At 41.0% G+C, this 20,874-nt stretch overlaps 1 protein-coding gene across 2 annotated transcripts in view; it reads right to left on the bottom strand.

The window, feature by feature from the left end:
• The window catches only part of TTBK2 (tau tubulin kinase 2), a 321,653-nt gene that overhangs the window by 195,583 nt on the left and 105,196 nt on the right, over positions 1-20,874 (bottom strand). For both annotated transcript variants that reach the window (XM_029598687.1, XM_029598686.1), the window contains exon 3: positions 9,165-9,312. In XM_029598687.1, coding sequence (XP_029454547.1) covers positions 9,165-9,312 — 148 coding nt within the window. The remainder of the gene's footprint in view (positions 1-9,164; positions 9,313-20,874) is intronic.

Here is a 20,874-nt window from a genome sequence, read left to right as displayed (position 1 = left end):
CGTCACTGCAATATGAAGGGAAAAAGTTTCTAATCTTCCAGGATTATTGTACTACTGTATCTCAGAAGCTGAGAGAATTTTCCCAAATATGTGCAGAGCTCCATAACCATCACTTTAAATTCAATCTACAATATCCAGCTTGACTGAGAGTGAAATATAATGGAGTCTGGAAGGCTTTTGACACAGCTGCTAACGCAAGGACTTTCCTAGCATCTTTATCTGCTGCTTGAGGAGGCCTCGGCATACCAGACAGGTTACCAATTCGGACAGAGAGGTGATGGTATACATGGCAGACCAAAACAAAAAATACAAAAACAAGTTTGCTCTAAAGGGATCAACAGAAACTGATTAATCTGGGAGACCAGTATTGTTCTGATATATTGGAAAATTTGTATGGTTTGTTTACCTTTACTCTAGCAATGTATGAGCCCCCATCTGGTTTGGGGAGAGCACCAGATCAGGATTTAAAGTGGGTCTGGATAGCTCCAGTTATACTGGGAATCAGTGGAGGAAAAGGAGGAAAATCTAGAAGGGGAGATTGGGGGGTGGGGGGGAGGATTTTTCATGGCTGACACAAACCAATGAGAGAGACAAATAGCTAGCTTGGAGGACATGTAAGGGCAACAGCTGGCTAGGAAATAGTATTCACAATACTGGGCCCCTAGGCTGGGAGGGTGGGGGCAGGGTAAATTTGGATATATAATCACAGGAATGCTTTAAGCTATATGGCTGATTGTTTACTATATGGATGACACCTTAAGGATATTATCTTGGAATATAGCTGGACTGGGATCCCTGGTAAAGAGGACCAAATTGTTGGCTTCACTTAAAAGACATAAGGCTCACATAGTGAGTCTGCAAGAGACCCACTTAGATAATAAAGAGCATTTAAAAATAACCAAAGGTTGGGTGGAACAGCAATTCTTTTCTCCAGCAATCAGTCTAAAAGGCGGAGTTGCTATTTTAATGGGTAAGGGAATAGTCTTTGAACATATGGCTACCTTAAAAGATAATGGTGGCCGCTATGTAATTATTACTGGGAAACTACTTGGCAAGTCAGTGACCATAGGCAGCGTGTATGCACCAAATACCTATTCACACCAATTTCTCATGGACCTTATCCAGGTCCTTTCCACACATGCTATAGGTCCAGTATTTCTCGCGGGGGATTTTAATTGTGTAGCAGACTCCTCCATTGACTGCCAAACAAAAGCTCATTTGCCGAGACTGGGGCTACTGAAGGGTATTCCATATCTTTCCAAACAACTGCAGTTATCATATATAAGGAGAGTAATGCATCCAGAAGAGAAAGATTTTACCCACATAGCAAGGGCCCATGACTCAATGTCAAGGATCGATATATATATATTAGCTAGTACTGTGAATTTCTTTATGTATCATAAGGCTGAGATTGGACCCACAGAATTCTCTGATCATGCTATGCTTTGGGTGGATCTTAAGTGGAGGATTGTGGGACAGAGGCCGCATCGTTGGAGGTTTCCATCTCACCTCACAGGAGATGTAGACTTTCAAATGTTTCTTAAAACCAAATGGAAAGAATATGAAGACTATAACTATTCCCACAAGACGGCGAGGAAGGCGGTTCAACGGGGAGACATCACAGCCTATATGATCCAGAAAAATAGACTACTAAATAAACGGATCATTGATATGGAGAAAGTTTTTAAAAAATTTAAAGCCCTCTTGATAGCCTCCCTATCTGTTGCCAATAGAAAATATAGAGAATCACTATATCAGCTTAATTGTATCTTGCATCAAAAAGCCATGACTTCACTGCTTTATACATCACATAATCTATACAGGTTTGGGAATAAGCTGGCAAAGTACTAGCTAACTTAGTTAAAACCAAAAAAGGACATAACTATATAGAGGTGTTACAAGGGCCTGATGGGGTTAAATATACCTCCACGACAGATATAGGTCGTATATTTCGCTCTTTCTATGCTCAATTATACTCAGAGGACTCCCAGAACAATGCTGGTGAATTAGAGGAATCCTTTTTTCAGGGATTAGAACTACCAAAAGTGACAGCACAGCAATTAGAAGGTGTGAATAGACACTTTACTATATCTGAAATTATGGAAGGAATCAAATCAAGCCCTTTGCATAAGGCCCCCAGCCCAGATAGGCTCAATGCAAATTTTTATGGGGAAATCAGCCCTATATTGAAAGATTTTTTTCTCAGCAGCCTCGCAAAGAGGTGGCTTTCCTAGGGATGCCAAAAAGGCCTTTATTACAGTGCTCCCTAAGGGAGGAAAAAACCCTACTTTACCATCCTCATACAGGCCTATCTCGCTTTTAAATTTCGATTTAAAATTATTCACAAAATTTTTAGCGAATAGGCTGAAAGTGGTTTTGCCAAACCTAATCTCCCCGAAGCAAGTGGGTTTCGTACCCGGGAGGGCAGCAAGCAAATATCTGGTCCGACTGTGGACAGCTATGATACAGTGTAATTTCGCGTGTACTCCTGTCTTGGTAGTGGGATTCGATGCTGAAAAAGCATTCGACCGTGTGACATGGTGCGACTTATTTTCCGTGCTAAATAGATATGGTCTGCAAGGGGAGGTGGTGAAAAATATTTCCCTACTGTACCAAGAACCTCAGAAGGGATTTTAGCCAATGGGGACATGTCTCAAGATTTTGAGCTGTAGAGGGGTACAAGACTAGGCTGCCCCCTATCTCCATTATTATATATCCCTTATGCTGGATCCGTTGTTAAGGAAGATAGCGAACTCCCCAAATATATCAGGATTGGAACTGAAGGGAGAATCTTTTACTATAGCTGCATTCGCAGATGTTTTAGTTTTCTTAACGAACCCTGTCTCCTCTTTGCTACAGGTCATGCTATTACAAAATCACTATGGTAAATTTTCAGGACTCAAAATCAATCAGGATAAATCTGAGGCCTTAGATGTTATAGGACTCCTGAAGAGCCACTGGCCAGGCTCCTTCCCCCTCCGGTGGGTGGAGAAAGAAATGAGATATTTGAGCATAAACATCCCAGTAGATATTACTAAAATATATGACAATAATATACTTCCTTTGTTATGGAAGACCAAGGGAAGGCTGAGGGAATGGCAGAATCTGTCTTTATCCCTGGGAGGGCGGATCCAACTATTTAAGATGATGGAGCTACCTAGGTGGCTATATATCTTCCAAATGTTACCGGTCCGACTTAAACAAATACATATATTGGAACTGGACAGAGTACTATGTAGTTTCTTATGGGGAAATAAACGAGCCAGGTTAGCCCTCTCCAAATTGCAACTGACTCATGAAGCAGGAGGACTGAACTGCCTGAACTTGCAGATGTGCAATGTTCCTTACTTATTGCGGCATGTCTATGATTGGATATGGGGCGCAGAGACATTTTCCCCTCACGTCTTTCTACAGGCATGGTGTTATCCATTGCAAATTGGGAATTTATTACATGTACCGGGCCATTCCAGGTGAATTTCAAAACAACCCAATAGTGGAGACATGTAGGCAAGCCTGGAAATTGCTCTGTGCTAAACTACAGATCCCTTAAACAGTTTCCTCTATGTTGACCACACTGGGCCATCCTAGGTTTACTCCAGGTCTAACGTACGTAATTTTTCAACAATGGGCCAATAAAGGTTTGACTTATTTATATCAGTTTGTACAAGAGGAGCGAGGGTTAGTCCACAGCTTTCAGGATCTCCAAAGTAAATATTCACTGTCACATAAAGAACATTATGCTTATTTACAAGCCTGATATTTTATTGTGACAGATCTCCTTAAATCCCCCATATTTTTGGACAAATCTAAATTGACAGGTTTTTTTTCTCATTGGCGCCGGGGAGGAAGCTGTCTTGTACTTCTTTAATAGCAGCTTTGAAACAGGTGTGGGGTGCCTCAGCTCTGCCTGAATTGGTTACAAGTTGGAATCGAGAGATGGAAATTCCAGTTACCCTTCGTATAATCCAAAATTGTTTTGTGCATATTAATGAAATATCTGAAAATGTGCAGATGAGAGAAGTACAATTTAAATTTTTACGCCGTATGTACATTTCGCTGCTATGAGCTCATAAAGCCAAACTAGCCAATTCAGCTCTATGTGTATACTGATATAGGAATTCTGGGAAAAAATCCTTGGCTATCTGAGCAACATGCATCGATGTGTTTTACATATATTCCCTTTATTGTGCCAATTCAACTCCCTGGTAGAGATTAAAGATGACCTCTCCGATTCCCAAGGATTGCTATTCAAGAAGGCTTGTTTACTGGCCAAAAAATCAATTCTGGCTCATTAGCTGGATGTGAAAGCACCATCCATGACTTACTGGAGAAACCAGCTCCATCGTTTGGCAGGTTTTGAATATCTCTCTGCGTGAGGCTCCTCCTCGCGAAAATATGCAGTTTTTATCTGAAGAGGATATCTGACATTCCTTTCATCTAGAACAAGAACAACCTATTGTCACTTCAATAACTATTGTGTAAGTCAGGGATCCAGCTACAAGCTGCTAACTACAAATGACAAACCAGTAGCCGGAACCTATGTACATGGACTTGTTCTTATGCCTTTATATGGAACAATGGAGGATTTGCCTGTCTAGAAAATGGGAGAGAGTTCTGGGACTTCCACGTGTCAGAGCCAAAATAATAGCATTATTATTATCATCATCATCACCTTCACTAGGGTGGGGGGGAGGAGGAGGAATGGCAAGGGTGTACCTGTATTTAGTTGATGGTACTCTTTCTTCTGTTCAAGAGTTATTGAAAATGAAAATAAAGGAGTTAAAAAAAAAAAAAAAAAAGAGAATGAAACAGAGCTCCACAAACCGCGAGGCAACTGCTCCGCGGAAAGAGAGACTGAAGGGGGACCTCGCGTGGATAGTGGCATGCTCAGTGTGCCAGTCAAAGCTTCTAGAAACTTTGACAAAAGTTTTCCGTGCTGGGCTCCATCTGATGATGTCACTCATCTGTGAGGACTACCATCCTGCTTGCCCTAGGAGAACACCTGTTACAAGTAAACAACTCTGCTTTCTCCAAGGACAAGAAGGATGGTAGTCCTCACAAATGGGTGAATCCCTAGATATAGGCTGTCCAAGCAGGAAACCACACAGTGCAAAAGCACTACCTATCTCCCTTTTGCCTGTGAGTAGCTGACCCACAAGGGGTCGAAGGCATCAGTGCATCGTTAAGCTTTGGAATTCATTGCCAGAGGATATGGTTATAGTAGTTAATGTAAACTAGGTTTAAAAAAGGTTTGGATACGTTCCTAGAGGATAAATCCATAAACTGCTATGACGGTAATTAATAAGCAATAGTAGCTTGTGATCTATCTAATGTTTGGGTACTTGTGACTTGGATTGGCCACTGTTGTAATCAGGATACTGGGCTTGATGGACCCTTTGTCTGACACAGTATGGAATATCTTATGTTCTTATGTTGCCGTATCCGACTGCGCATGTTGTGCTCCATTATCACAGTAACTCACAGTGGAGTTAACAGGAACAGTGTGACGATGGTGTCCCCAGTACCACTGGTGCACTGTGCATGGCATGGTGGAGATAGTGTTCTATGGCGTCGCCCCCCCAGTACCTGAGAAAGCTCTAAGAGGCTGGACACAGCCCATGAAACTGCAGCGGGAATGGCTCACCTTAGTTTCCCCCTCATGGTTATGTCCCGCGGCATCCGACCATATCCACTGTTGCCTACAGTGGTGATGGTGCCCCTAAGGCTCAGAACACTATCGCGCTTACCAATGAAGGGTCACATCAAGGGCATCAAATGACACAGCACCCAGGGCTTCAACAGCACTTGACCAAATCAGGATAAGTTCAACTGTATATAGCACCCTCCCTGGCACCACAAACGCCCTGGGAAATCAACCGCCCAGCGGCACCAATACAGTCTCCGGTACCCAAAAGTGGCAATAGACTGGTAGTACCAAGGATGCCAGGGGCGCCTGCAGGCAGAGACTCTGCAGCCTCTGCAGTCGATGCTGGCAGTCATTGTTTCCCACAATGACTGCCAGCATCGACTGTTCCCCTCGGCTCCGATACTAACATGATGGTGTCTCTCGCCAGCAGTCATGGCTGACAATAGCCTCACTACTGCATGAATCCAGGCAGAGCCTCCGATGCCCCCCAATCCCAATGGCTCAGAGTCCCTGAGATCATTGGCATCCATGGTACCCAATAGCCATAGCCCATGATGGGACAGCATGCTGCTCCTCAGAACCCTGTCGGGACACCACCAAGGAGCCCTGAGGGCACCGGACTACTGCGCCAGGATGCCTTGGCGTGCCAGGCTGCCTTGATTAGATGGCGACCCCAGCACTCGATCCATCCAAGGCTGAAATCCCTGTCGCCTGAGGGCTTCAGTGGCTCTCGAGGGCTCTCAAGAGCCCCAGCGGATGACGCCTCAAGGACGACCAGGGCACTCAATGGTGATCCCAGCACTTCGTTGGTGGTTTTCGATATAGTCGAGAGCAGCAACAAAAGGCATTGGTGGCCAACATGTCAAATGGTCTCCATGGCGGCCCCTCACCCCAATGGCACTGAATGCACCAATGTTATTGGGGCACATCCACATCGCGATAGCATTGCAGCCACTCACCGCGACAGCCTCAAGGGTTGCCATGGCATCAAGGCTGGCCAGGCATGCACCGTGATGTAATCGATGGCATTGATGGCACCATGGCAATGATAGCACTGTGGCCTCAAGGGCATCGATGGCATCAAACATTGAAGTCAACCTCAACTGCATTGAGGGGAATCATGGCGCTTGATAGCAGACCTGGTCGCAGACACTAGAGGTCATGCTGCTACTCTGCCACATCATAGCCCAAGGCGTTGATGTCTCCGGTGCAACGAGACGCCATGTCCACAGATGAATATGGATCAGAAAGCCCTTATGGTAGCGAGGGTGTTCAAACACCTCAATGACATCAAGGGTGTTCAGGCACCTCAATGGTGTCCAGGGTGACCATGGTGCTCAATGGCAATCCTGGTTCCCGACACAGTCCTGAGATTGATGTGTCAGATCAATGGTGCATTGGGCATGGCACTGAAGTTGCAGCAGCAAGCTGCTTGCCCATGCTCCTGCTTACCCTCTCTCCCAGGGAGACTGCACTGCCATCACCGGCAAGCAGGAGGGGAGGCTACGTCATCCAGTGCTCCTGCCTGTGGAGACTATTTTCTTTGAGTGTAGGGAGGATGAGCTCTCCCCCCACAGGAATGGTATGGTCCTCGATCTCTTCACTGTGACTCAGGCGAATCCCCAGGCTCAGCGGCCCACGCGGATCACCCATGGACTGCACTCAGTCAGTCCTGCTCGCACTGGAAAAAAGGTCAAAAATAGACAAAGCAAGGAAAGGACAGATACTAAACTGCAGGTGCATTTTTTTTTTTTTTTGAAAAAGGGAAGAAATAGACTCTGCCAGACTGCACAGTGACTAAGGCCTGCCATGCGACTGGCAGACGGAACAGAGGAAAAAAGGGAAAAGAAATAAAACTACCGTGAGGTAAAGCAGAGAAAATAGCTACACCTCTAGAAAAATCACTTACAAAGGTAGAGAGCAAAGCTGATTACCGTGAGCACACGGCTCCCGTGACCACACGGCTCTGCAGGAAAAAAAAAAGAAGAGAGACTGTGGGACTCTGCCGAGGGACAGGGTGATGACTACAGCTGCACATGCTCAGTAGGGCATGTTTGAAAGTTCTAGATTCTTTAAGATCAAAGTTCCATGCTAGGCTCCATCCGATGATGTCACCCAAGTGTGAGGACCTCCATCCTGCTTGTCCTCAGAGAAGAGGACTAGGTATTGGGTGGACAGAAGGAGAAAAAAATGGGGAGAGAGAAAGAACACTGGATTTCAGGGGGGAGGGGAGATCCTGGGATATAATGGATGAGAGAGAAGATGAAGAGGAATGGGGAAAGGAGAGAATCAAGAGAAGAAAGCAAAAAGTGGTGGGGTCTTGGGGGAGTGGAAGTAGCAGTAGTTTGTATATATAATGCTGTATTATACCGTAACTGGTTTTATGTTGGATTTTATTATGTATGCTAAATCTGTAAACTGCTTCTATTGTGAATTTTACTAGTTATGCAGTATAATAAATACCTAAAAACTGAATATAAAGTATTAAAATATACACTCTGAATGAAAAAGAAAGACTGAGGACACCAAAAAACGAGAGGGGGAAAACAAAAAAAGGAAAAGAGATGACCAGAGAAAGCGGGGAAAAGAGACACTAAGCCAAACAAGCAATCCAAACATACCAATGGTTAGAAACTTATTGCCTGATATAGAATATTAATAACTCATCAATGTAAAATATCTTGGAATCCAGCTAAAAGTTTCTAACCCAGAGATGTCTCCTACATAGAATTTTCATGTTGTGAATAGTTGGATTTTATTGGCTAATTTGATTTTATTTGGTATGTAAATTATTCTCTTGTAGGCAGGACATAACCACGAATACTGAGTTTTTTCTATTGGGCCCAAAAATATTTTCTGGTAACAAAACTTAAAGAATGCACTTGTAGAGATATATAATACGTATGTAAATTTTCTTTTGTCATTATGTATGTAAATTTGTAAACCGCCTAGACAGACACGCAAGTGCCCATATGTGCGGTATATAAAAAAACTTTTAAATAAAATAAAAAAATATATATTATTTTTTTTAAGAGTAGATTACTACAGTTTTACATGGGGACAATCCATCAGACTTCCCCTCTCCCACAAAAATGAACTGCTTGCGCACTATAAAGAACAAGTACCCCAGATTCATCCACCAGAAATATGATAACCTTACCCTCACCACTTCCTTTTTCCCACAGGCTGAAGAGCAGTAGTACTTCTTAAATGTATGCACCTCCTCTGAAAACTTCAATGTGAGATTTGAATGTATGGGGCTGTCATTTCATAGGACTCACTGGGCCCCACACATTCAGATGTCAGATTAAAGCGTGTAGAATGAGGTACACGTAGGTAAAAAGTGCTGTTCTGCTCCTACCAGTGTGAGGAAGAAGGGGGTGAGAATCAAGCCACAAGGATTAGGCAAACTTGAAAGTGACATGAAATAAAAAAGGTCAAAAAGCACTAGAGTAGAGCAGAAAACTAAGCTTGGATACCATGGCTGAGGCAAGGAAAATGGAACCATTCAAAATACCTTGGAGCTTCTTCAGAACAGCCACTTCCATTTTCAGGACTTGTTTTGGTTGCTGGGCAGATTCCACCTTCAGTGCAACATTTTCCCTGGTGAGCAGGTCTAAGGCATCATAGATTTCTCCAAATCCTCCACCTCCAATTTTTCTCAACTATGAAGCAAAGTAAGAAGAGAGAACAAGAGGAAAAAACAAATGAATAAAATATTTACCTGTGTTAACTGGCACTTTGTGATTTGAAAAAGTACAAAGGAATCCCATGATCTGCAGAATATATTAGCAGCTAATTAAAAAAAAAAAAAAGCCAGTTAAATTCACAGGAAGTCTATATGAATTTCTTTACATATTCCCACCACCTTTTTCCCTTCTCCACTTCCCTCCCAACCAAAATGTTGATCTTCATCAAACCTAATAGAATGCCTATTCCATTATAAACTACTTTTTTTGCTTGTCATATCAAAATTCCAAAAACATTTCTTTCGACTTGATACCATTCTTAGTACCTCATTCACTATGGTTTTTCCCATAGACACAACATGGGAGAAAAGCCTTAATGAATCTGGATCTTAGTTCTATTGCACAAACTAGAGAAAAAAAAAAGAGTGAAATCCAGAGTGATAGCCCTCTGATGGGGACTTGTTGCTGCTACAACTTACCTTCTGATAACCTGAATAGTCTCAAACAGCTATAGAATCTCACTCCTAAGTGAACTAGATTCTGCAGTGAATCTGGAAAATTTTGTCAAATGAATACCTGTGCATTTGCAACAACAACAAAAAAAAAATCACCTTACTGCAAGCCTCATATCACTTGACAAGGATATCATCCAGATACAGAAATACAAAAAGGTAATCCTGAGATTGCTGATCAGTTATAACAACCTTATTAAACTCTCTGGGGAACTGCGGCAAGATTGAATGCAAGACTCTCTGTTAATAGTGTTATGTACCTAAGACAAACCAGAGATACTTTTCATGAAACAGAACAATTCGAATGTACAGGAGCAGCAAAGGAAGCCTCCTGGTTTATCCGCTTGAATCAGAGAACAAAGATTTCATTATGAGGTGCTGATCCTGCACAGACCTATTCAATTTCTTTAAGATCAGAACAGGCATGGGACTAGAAAGAGATGGAATTCAACTCTACATTTCTTTTTTTTTTTTGCATGATAGAGGTAGATACTATAGCCCAAATTCTCACAAGTTGATTCAAAATCTGCCATAGTGCGGCAGCCTTGTTCATTCCTGTAGAATTCTTAAACTCCATAAATGTGAACATACTATTGTGAGGTTCCACCTTCAGCCTGAGGGGGCTCAGTCTCTGTAATAGAGTTAACTTCCTTCCTGCCATGAGCAAATATCAGTGTTTTCCTCAAACAGGTTTAGTCACTCTTATGGCTCCTATTTCCCCTCAGGTGTCATCTTGTTTCCTATCTTATGTATAGCAGTGGTAATGCTCTCCTTGAATCTAAACTCGTCTTGGTGTCTCATTTCGGCCCAGTCTTTCAAGTGGACCTTACTCATGAGTGCTTTCTAATGGATTCATATTCGTGGCTACATTTGTTGTGTCTAGTATATCACCACCCAATACAAGCCCTGCGTAGTCAAAGGCTTGAAGGCTGTCAGCAACTGAGGGCTCAACAGGCAGAAGATCACACCCTTCTTAGTCCAATACCAGTGATGCTTCATTCAGCGACTTTAACCCTGACTTTAGATTTTGGCCTGCTCACTATTTTGGGGTCCCCTCTATTTGACAAGAATCATCACAGCTATAAATGTCTAGAGCTTAAAACATCTACACTGCATTTTTCTCAGACTGGGAGAAGCACTGCATCCTTCCTTTTATTTGCTGATGCAGCTGTTCTGGAGTCAGAACTTGCACACTACCCTTTTGTTAGAAAGGCCTCTTTATGGGATATTGTCAACTGCTCCCTGAGATGGGATCATAGTTGCAGGCTCTTGCATTCTGGGAGAAACAAAAAAAAATCTGTTTTTCCAAGAAATCGCTACAGGTAACTAGAAGGTCCAGATTTAAGAACATGCCATACTGGGTCAGGCCAAGGGTCCATCAAGCCCAGCATCCTGTTTCCATCAGTGGCCAATCCAGGCCATAAGAACCTGCCCTATAGCAGAAAGGCTGGCCACTTCTTTAATCATTTCAAGCTGAGGCACAAACAGATTTGCATCTCCAAAAAGGATCCCAAATAGCTCTGAGAAGACATGTTTGCAAACTTGCTTTTTAGTTACAAGTCTCTCCTAGCTGCTACCACACAGTCTGTTAGGGAAAAAAAAAATATTCCAATCATCTCTGACTTATCTACAAAGAGTCCCGATTGTTTCTGTATAACCGAGACCTGGTTACTAGACGCTGATATAGTTTTGTTGAATCATCTGTCCTGACAAGTATTCTATTTTTTCACAGCTAAGAGATGACAAATGTAGTGGCAGCCTGATGGTAATCAAAGAACAAATTCAGACCTTCATTACTACAAACTGACTTACCCTTTCATTATGAGATAATGTTAGTTACGTATACTATAGCAAACTTTTGTTTTATGCGCTCTTCCCCAGGACTATTGTCATAATTCCTCTCCTTTGATTGAGCTTTTATCCATTCTATGGACAGCCAGCCTCAACAATAGTCCTTAATGACTAACATTCATCTGGATCAGGAACCTTTATCTTCTATAGCAGAAGTATTTTGTTATCTATGACTGGCCTTGAGAGGGAACAGCTCATCCACGTTCCCACCCACAAACAAGGGCATACACTTTATTTATGTTTCATTAATCCAGGATATCTCAGATCTTCGCCACCTCAATTTACCTTTCACAAAATTCCATGGTCCAATTACCTGATTTCTGGGCTCTTTATGATTAATGCTACACAGACCACCTCTTGTGATTCCACCTATCAGATCACCAAGCGTGGTCGTATAGATGCTGTTAAATTTAAAGAATTGTTACTCGCCCAACTAGATGATCTTTCTAGAGACATCCTGGACCAAGCTGTGGAGGAATGGCGCTCTGCTTGCAATTTCTGACAGACTTGCCCCCATAAAATCTACTAGAACTAGATGTTTGAAGCATGCATCTTGGTTTAATTCAACTTTAAGATTACTTGAACAGCAACTGAGACATGTGAACAAAGTGGCTCAAATCTCCAACAGTGGCAAACAAGGCCAGATATGCTTATCAGCTGAAATTGTATTGCAAGAGCACTGACAAGTCAAAAAGAGAATATTTCACCTATAGAATCCAAACCTCTGAGACCAGTCCAGCTGAATTATTTTACATTGTTACACATCATTAACATCACACCCAACTAAGGCAGAAAACCGTAGACAGTTCAGCACGCTGCAATGAGTTTGCAGCATTTTTTTAATGAACAAAATAAAACATGTTTGCATCAACTTCACTAATAGCGACATAATTCAGCTGCGAGCAAACAATGAAATAGTACCATAAAAAGTATTTGAACCTGTGTCTAATTTGATATTGGTCAGATTCTTGTGAGGATGAACTCTTCATCATGTTCCCTTGATCCCTAACATACTGCCATCATTAAGATTTTAAGGGATGAGGTTTCAAAACAAATTGTGGACATTGTCACCTGTCCTTAACTAATGATATGCCAATTTCTTTGAAACATGTATCTGTTAGACCTACAATGAAGAAAACCTCAGCTGATTCTGTGATACTCTCAAATTACAGACCAATATTATTGTTGTTATTGGTTAAAATCATTGAGTCTGCCATCTTGTTCCAACTTTATGATTTCATCAAGACAAATATTGATCAAGGTTGGTTCGATTTTAAAAAAGGTTTTATTACTAAGATCTTGCTTCTGTCAAATTTAGATACTGTTATCAGGGCTTTGACTGGAGCACCACATACATTATGCTTCTCTTGGACATCTCTGCAGCATTCAATATGCTAGAGTAAGCTAGACCATAATATTCTGCTAAAGTGGCTTCAGTCTTTTGGCCTGGCAGGTACTGTATTAAAATGCTTTGCCTCATATTTGTCCAAGTGTTCTCAACAAGTGAAAGCTGGTAACAATGTATCTGATTGGACACCTATTGGTGTTCCACAGGCTCTGTTCTTTCAGCAACTTTCTGGCATGTCTCGGGGTAAACTATAAAGTTTACACTAATAACATCCAATTTTTCCTTACATTTGATTCATCCAAGAAAAAACCCTTTGATTTGGTAGCACTATGTCTAACTATAGTAAAGAATTGGCTACATTATAATAAATGAATGTTGAACACTGATAAGACCAAGGTGACTATCTTGAGTAACCGTGATTTGAGCAACATCCAACAATTTCTTCAGTCGATGGCCATAAGATTCCAATTGCCTCTACCGTTAAGTACTTAGGGATAACAGTTGATACCAATCTTTCCCTAGTCCCTCAAATGAAATCAGTAGTTAAAACATCTTTTTACAAGCTGCAAATGATTAGAAGATTAAAACCAGTTCTTAAGTCACAGGCCTTTAGGGTCAGTACTACAGGTACTGATCCTATCAAGCCTGGACTATTGCAATTCCTTATATCATGGGCTCCCAGCTAACACTACCAGACTATTGTAGCTTGTGCAAAATGCTGTTGCTAGAATACTTATTGGAGTGCATTTAAGGAAACATATTACTCCAACTGATATCTTTACATTGGCTCCCAATTAAGTGGAGAGCTGGTTATAAAATAGCAATATTGAAACACAAGCTAATATTCGGGGACTCATCTATTTGGCTAAATTTGGCTTTACAGCAGGGCTTCCCAAACCTGTCCCAGTCAGGTTTTCAGGATATCCACAATGAATTTGCATGAGATACATTTGCATATTATGGAGTCTCCATATTATGCAAATGTATCTCATGCATATTTATGTGGATATCCTGAAAACCCGACTGGCTGTGGGGTCCCCAGGACAGGTTTGGGAAGCCCTGCTTTACGGATTTATAAGCCAAATCAGGTATTGAGATAATCAGGAAAGAATTTACTGGAGGTCCCTTCACCATGCTTGGCTCAGCTAGGATTTACTCGTGACAGGGCATTCTCTGTGGCAGGCCCAATATTCTGGAATTTCACTACTTAATTAACTTAGAGTCATGTCTTGTCCACTCACGTTTAAGGCAGCTTTGCAAACCTGTTTAAGCAAGAAGTCTCTGTTGAAGGATAGGCTGCAGGTTTACTCCATTAATGATGAAACCTGTTCTTTATTGTTTATAGCAGACAAGCACAGCTAATGTTTGTTTTAGCTTGTTAATTTATTATATACGTTTTAAAACTGCTGTACTCCACCACGAGCCTGTTGCAATGTGTGCGGATAACAAATCTTTTAAATAAATAAAGACATAATCTTGGAGAAGAGACAAAGTCGTACACAGCATCTGCCAAGAACTTGCAAATGTGCCAACAGCAAATAAGAATGGATTTAGTTTGTCTGTAGCCAGAGATTTACTAATTGCTTCCTCTATGTCCTTTATTTTATTTTATTTTTTAATTATTTTAAAACGACTGTATTATACATCAGAAGAGAATATTGCAACAAAGCATACAAATAGAAGAACAGAATAGGTATAGAAACCCAAGCAGGGAGTTTCCTCCTCTGGAGGTACCTGGGAGAGAAGATCCAGGGCCATTGTGAGCCTCTCTGATCTCCCCCATCATCGCGGTGCGCCCCAACCCCTGCCTCAGCACTGCTGCTGACGTCATCATCAAGGGACCTTCTTCCCTTATAAAATCTACAGCCCTATGGCGCGAGCTGTCGCATGCTGCAGAAGCCATGCACGCCAAAGGGACACACAGCTTATCTTGTTTTGATGAGGAAGGAAAGGAAGTTAAAAGTTTATACATCTTCAACGGCTCCAGCTATTCGAGGCTCAATGGACAACCATCTACTTCGGGTGGGTGAGTTGTCCGTCAGTGACTGAGCTGGAAGCTCCTCCACAGGAGTTTCCTTGAGTCCTGCAGATAATAGACTTTCCCCCAACCATTAGCTCTTTCATCGCAGGTAGGATGCTTTGATTTTTCCCCAAGTTTGTAACTGAATGAGGGGAATGATCCAAACCCTAGACAAGAGGCATGCGAGTTTGTAATGCCTGCTACTAGGGTTTGTAATAACTCTGGCTCTGAAGACCTCAATCCTAAAGTGATGGTATCACCTCTGGTTATAGGCAAAGATCCCTCTTGTGTAATACTTGCTGATATATGGAATTTGATTAAGAAATTGGATAATGATGTGTCCCAAACCATTTCTCAGTTTAAAGTTTTTATGAATGAAACTAAGTCTACTATGTTGGTACAAGAAAATAAATTACAGGAATTAGAGAAAATAACATCTGCCATTGTTACTTACTGCTGAATCTGCTCATATTAAGGATAGCTTGTTTCTACATAATGAGACTGAGTCACTAGAAAATTATGTGAGTTAAGAATGTGCACTTCATAAATTTTCCATTTACTAGGTTGCTATCTGCATTAGAAATGTTTAAAAAATATCTAAAGAGATATTGTCTTTTTCAGAAGATGAGATTCCACACATTTCTAAAATATTTTATTTGGCTAAGAGGAAAGGTTCAGAACAGATTAACTAACCTCCTATGTTAGATAGTCCTGGCCTTTCTACTTTCTTAGAGGAATCAATAGACATGATAAATAATAGATCTACTCTTGTTTCTTTTTGTGCAGAGAGGGATAAAGATATAGTTTTCTATAGATACCTGAAGAATAAGGATATATCCTTTTGTGGCCAAAAGATATTATTTTCCCTGATGTTTCCCACCCTATATAAGTGTGAAGGAGACATTTCCTTTCATTAAAAAATAAAGTATTGGGCCTGGGAGCATCCATTTTCCTCTAATTTCCCTGTGGATGCTTTATAACTTTGCATTCAAATAAATTTGTGTTTTCTGACCCTCTTCATTTAGAAACTTTTATTTTAAATAAGAATGCTGAGAAAAGTTCAGAAGACTAGGTTCTATTTTAAGATAAGCTATTTGTGGGGTTAGTCCTTAATTTTTAAGTAATCCAGGTATATCCTCCTTTTTCCTTAATATCTGTCAATATGATGCTAATTTCTTTTAAATCCTCAGAATTATAAGGCATATGATTTTTGTAACCTAGTATATTTTTGATAATATATTGATTGGGATTATTTGCTACACCAATTGTATTTCTTTATCTTATTGTAATTAAATAAGGAACTCAGTAAAGATATAGTAAAACAAAACAAAACACAAACAATATTGTCTTAATAAACCTAATTCACTAACCTCACTCATATAGCTTTAAGACACATTGTAAAACTAAGGTAATGTGTGCCTCTGTGCCTTTTCCCCCTCACGCTCATACACATTCATATATTGCACCACTTCCACTGCTTATAAGATCTCCAAAAGTATTAAAGCCAAACAAGTCTATTTATTTATTAGCTTTTATATATCAACATTCGTGGGTATATTATGCCAGTTTATAATATAACTGAAGGAGAAAATTACAAAAAACCAGAGTGGGGGGAGAGGGAGCAGATAGGAAGAGAGAAGGGGCAAGAGAAGAGAGGAAAAAACAGGAAGAGGAGAAAAGGAACAGTACGTGAACATAATAAGTAGCATTGTAAATTTTACACTCAGTAAGGGACTGTGTATAACCTTATACACTGTGGAAAAACATATAAATTATAGTTGACTATATTCATAATACAGCCTGCTAGAGCCTGACATTCTTCAGCAAATACACATTAAATAATCAATATCTTTGAGACCATTTGAATTTGCGATATGACTAAAGCGTTCGCCAGGTTTCAATTGGAAGATTCGTAAAAGACTTCCAAAGGGAAATAAATTTGTTAATCTTCAATAGCTCCCTGTTAGCATACTGATTTCTCATGTTGAAAGAGAATATTTAAAATTAGTGTCTCTTATGATGGCTCAAAAGAATTGTGTTTAAGAATGATAGAAGATAATGTACATAAGAACAATAAACGTTTAATTGACTTGGCTTTAATGATAGCTAGGAAATGTAAACCCATTAAATGGCTAGAGGAAACAGGATAAAATATATGGCAAAGATTAATATTGGAGTTATTTCCTCAAAAACCTTCTGCCAAAAACTCAGTATCTTACTACAAGAATAGAAACTATGAATAAAATTACCTTTATCAGTCTTACATTTAGTAAAAATATCTGATTTCAGAAATCCCATCCTATAAATCCTACTTTCGTCCATATAGACAGAATGGAAGATCTTCAATTGCATCTCTTTAATATGCATATTCCCTGAAACTGTATGTGCTTGTATATAACAGTAGGTCATATCCTCTACCTTCATTTTATCTTGCAGGCTATCCACCCAATGATTACATTATAATTCTAAGATATTTTCACTGATGCTTCTTCTCCCTAGATTATACCACACTGTAACAGTATTCTTATGTTTAAAATATTTAAGGCGGCACTGGAAGAATCCTCTCTCTCTCAAAAACTGCGTTGGCATATAGTTTCATACTAAATATGCCATACATGCAAGTAAGAAAATAATTGATTATTATGCAGATCAAACTTTTCTTTTAGCTCAGCATATGACAGAGATTATCTGTCGTCATATCTCATACTTGCCTAGTACTTTTATGCTTTTTTTTTTTTTTTTTTTTTTTAGTGTTTTCTCTATAAGGTTCAAACTTTGGATTCCCTACTACAGTCATTTGATATGAGTATTGGGCAAACAAAAAACATTTTTAACATTTTTAACTCATGAAATTCCCAGCTAATCTAATTGGTTTAATTAATGAGTACATTTTGATTTCCCTATGCAGGGATCCACCCAACCCATGAACCACATTAATAGGCCAGTATGGCTCCATCATATCTTTTGTAATATCAAAATTAGCATATTTATTTACTTCTAATAATCAAACAGATATCACTCGCAGTTGGCAAGATCTATTATAAATTCACAAATGTGGAAGATTTCTCCCTCTTGGCTCTTTTCTCTTAAATGATTTCTTAAACACTATGTGGTAGTTTTTAAACACACGCGTGGGTGTCCATGTGCGCATGGTTCTTGGCATACGTACATGGACATGCTGATCTTACAACATGCGTGCGCCGACACACGCATGTTAAAAAAAAAACGCTACCCATGCGCACGTGCATGCCTGATTTTTTTTTTTTAATTTACTCTTTATTAGTTTTTTAAACCATTACAAAGAAGTACTTGCTCAGTAATTCTGTAACTATTTTCAAAACAGAAAAATTATAATTGAAGCATCATCCAGTATTTAGACCACAAACATTTCAAAATAAAAAAAGAGAAATAGAGGAGAACAGAAATCTTGGGAGTATTTTTTTTTTAAAGAGAGATACATATGCATATCTAACAAAGAAAGCATGTCACACCTAATCAATTTACCTCACTTTCATGTGATCTATGTAAATTTAGCCCGGTTCCTGATTAGGAGAGGAGGTTGTAAAGGCCTTTTTCCTAGAGTCTATGAATACTCTAAGTTGTTCTGGGGGTGCATGCCTGATTTTATATTACTGTGCGCATATATATGCAAGTGCTGACTCGCATGCGTAAGGAGGGTCATTTTATAAAATGCGGGCAGCGACGGACTGGGCCTTTCCCCAGTTCCCTCCCAGTCCGCTCCAATAAAGGGGCTGGGAGGGAGCTTCCTACACCCCCTACCTAATCTGCCTTTTCCCCTTTCCTCCCTGATCTATAAACCCCTCTAACAAGTTTTTTTTTTTGTTCAATACTTACCTGCTCTCCGGAGCAGTAGTAAGTTGCGTGCGCCAGCCAGCTGCTGGAGCGCGATTCACTGGGACAGTGCTTTGCCAGCTCTTCGGCGCGTACTGGGAGATATGCGCATGGCCACGGACTTTTCAAGATCTCCACGGTGCACATGCAGCTCAGCCATGCAGGTATCTGCCGGCTTATATGCGTGGCGGATTTTGAAAATTGACCCATATATGAGGTTTTTGCTTCTTCCACAAAAATACTGAGATTTCTGTTAAACTGTTTATTAATCAACAATAACTCACGTGAAACCCAATATCAATGAATTTAAGTACTAAGGTGAAATGCAGATCTGACAAAACCAAAATACCACAAGTACTGTAAATTTATGGTGAATACTGACCAGTCATAATAGGCTTCATCTTATGAGCATATTGCTAGATGATTGGCCTTATTCTTAATTATCGGTCAAAGAGGTCTTTCCTTTGTTCCATATCATTACGATCCATTTAAAACAAGATGTCAATTATATCAGTTCTTTAGAAAATTACAAATTTCTTTATATTTTTCACAATAAGATACAGGCTGTGATCTTTCCATAGTGGCACCTAAATCCCAGTGGCTTCCACCGGGCATTATCGATCCTGCTATTAAAACATTCATAGATCTAATTTTAGGCGATTTATACTTATTCGAACAATTTTTAGCTCCAAGACATAATTTATCTAAAGAAGAGAATACTGCCTTAAGGTCTTTACGAGATGAGAAATCAATTATTATTAAACAAGCGGACAAGGGAGGAGCCATCGTCCTGATGAATAAAGAGGACTACATACACAAAGTTGTGGATCATCTCAATGACCCACTGAGTTATGTTATTTTAAGGCATGATCCTACTCCTATACTACAGGATACAATTTTGACTATTGAGGAAGAAGCAGTGATTCAAGGTTTTCTTACTCAACGTGAACGAAGATTCTTAATCAATGATTTTCCTACCATACCAACGATCTATATGGTACCTAAGGTTCATAAAAACATCGTTGACCCTCCAGGACGTCCCATCGTCAGTACTGTAGATTCGATTTTAGAACCTTTGTCAATTTTTGTAGATGTTTTCCTACAACCTTTCATTTCTCAAACAGCATCTTTTTTAAAAGACACCAAACACATGCTTAAAATTATGCAAGCCATACATTGTGCTAAAGATTCATTTTTGGTCACTTTGGACATCCAGGCTCTTTACACTAATATACCACAAACAGCAGCTTTACAAATAGTGGGGCGGATTTTAAGAGCCCTGCTCGCGTAAATCCGCCCTGATTTACGCGAGCAGGGCCCTGCGCGCCGGTGCGCCTATGTTCAATAGGCCTACCGGCGCGCACAGAGCCCCGGGACTCGCGCAAGTCCCGGGGTTTTCCGAGGGGGGCGTGTCGGGGGAGTGTCGGGGGGCAGGGCCGAGCGGCGCGCCATTTTCGGGGCGGGACGCGGCGTTTCGGGGGCGGGCCCGGGGGCATGGTTTCGGCCTGGGGCGGTCTGGGGGCGTGGCCGCGCCCTCCGGAACCGCCCCCGGGTAGCGTCTAGGCGCGCCAGCAGCCTGCTGGCGCGCGGGGATTTACTTCTTCCTCTGGGAGGCGTAAATCCCCCAACAAAGGTGGGGGGGGGTGGGTTAGGTAGAGGAAGGGAGGGGAAGGTGAGGGGAGGGTGTTAGCGAATTCCCTCCGAGGCCGCTCCGATTTCGGAGCGGCCTTGGAGGGAACGGAGGTAGGCTGCGCGGCTCGGCGTGCGCCGGCTACACGAAATCGGTAGCCTTGCGCGCGCCGATCCAGGATTTTAGCGGCTACGCGCGTATCTACTAAAATCCCGCGTACTTTTGTTTGCGCCTGATGCGCCTACAAAAGTACGCGAGGGTGCCCTTTTTGTAAATCTACCCCAGTATTTGTTACATTGGAACAAAGACCGAAACCACATCGCAT

This window comes from Rhinatrema bivittatum, chromosome 4 (assembly GCF_901001135.1).
Source record: "Rhinatrema bivittatum chromosome 4, aRhiBiv1.1, whole genome shotgun sequence".
Taxonomy (NCBI): domain Eukaryota; kingdom Metazoa; phylum Chordata; class Amphibia; order Gymnophiona; family Rhinatrematidae; genus Rhinatrema; species Rhinatrema bivittatum.
This window is presented reverse-complemented; position numbering and strand designations above follow the sequence as displayed.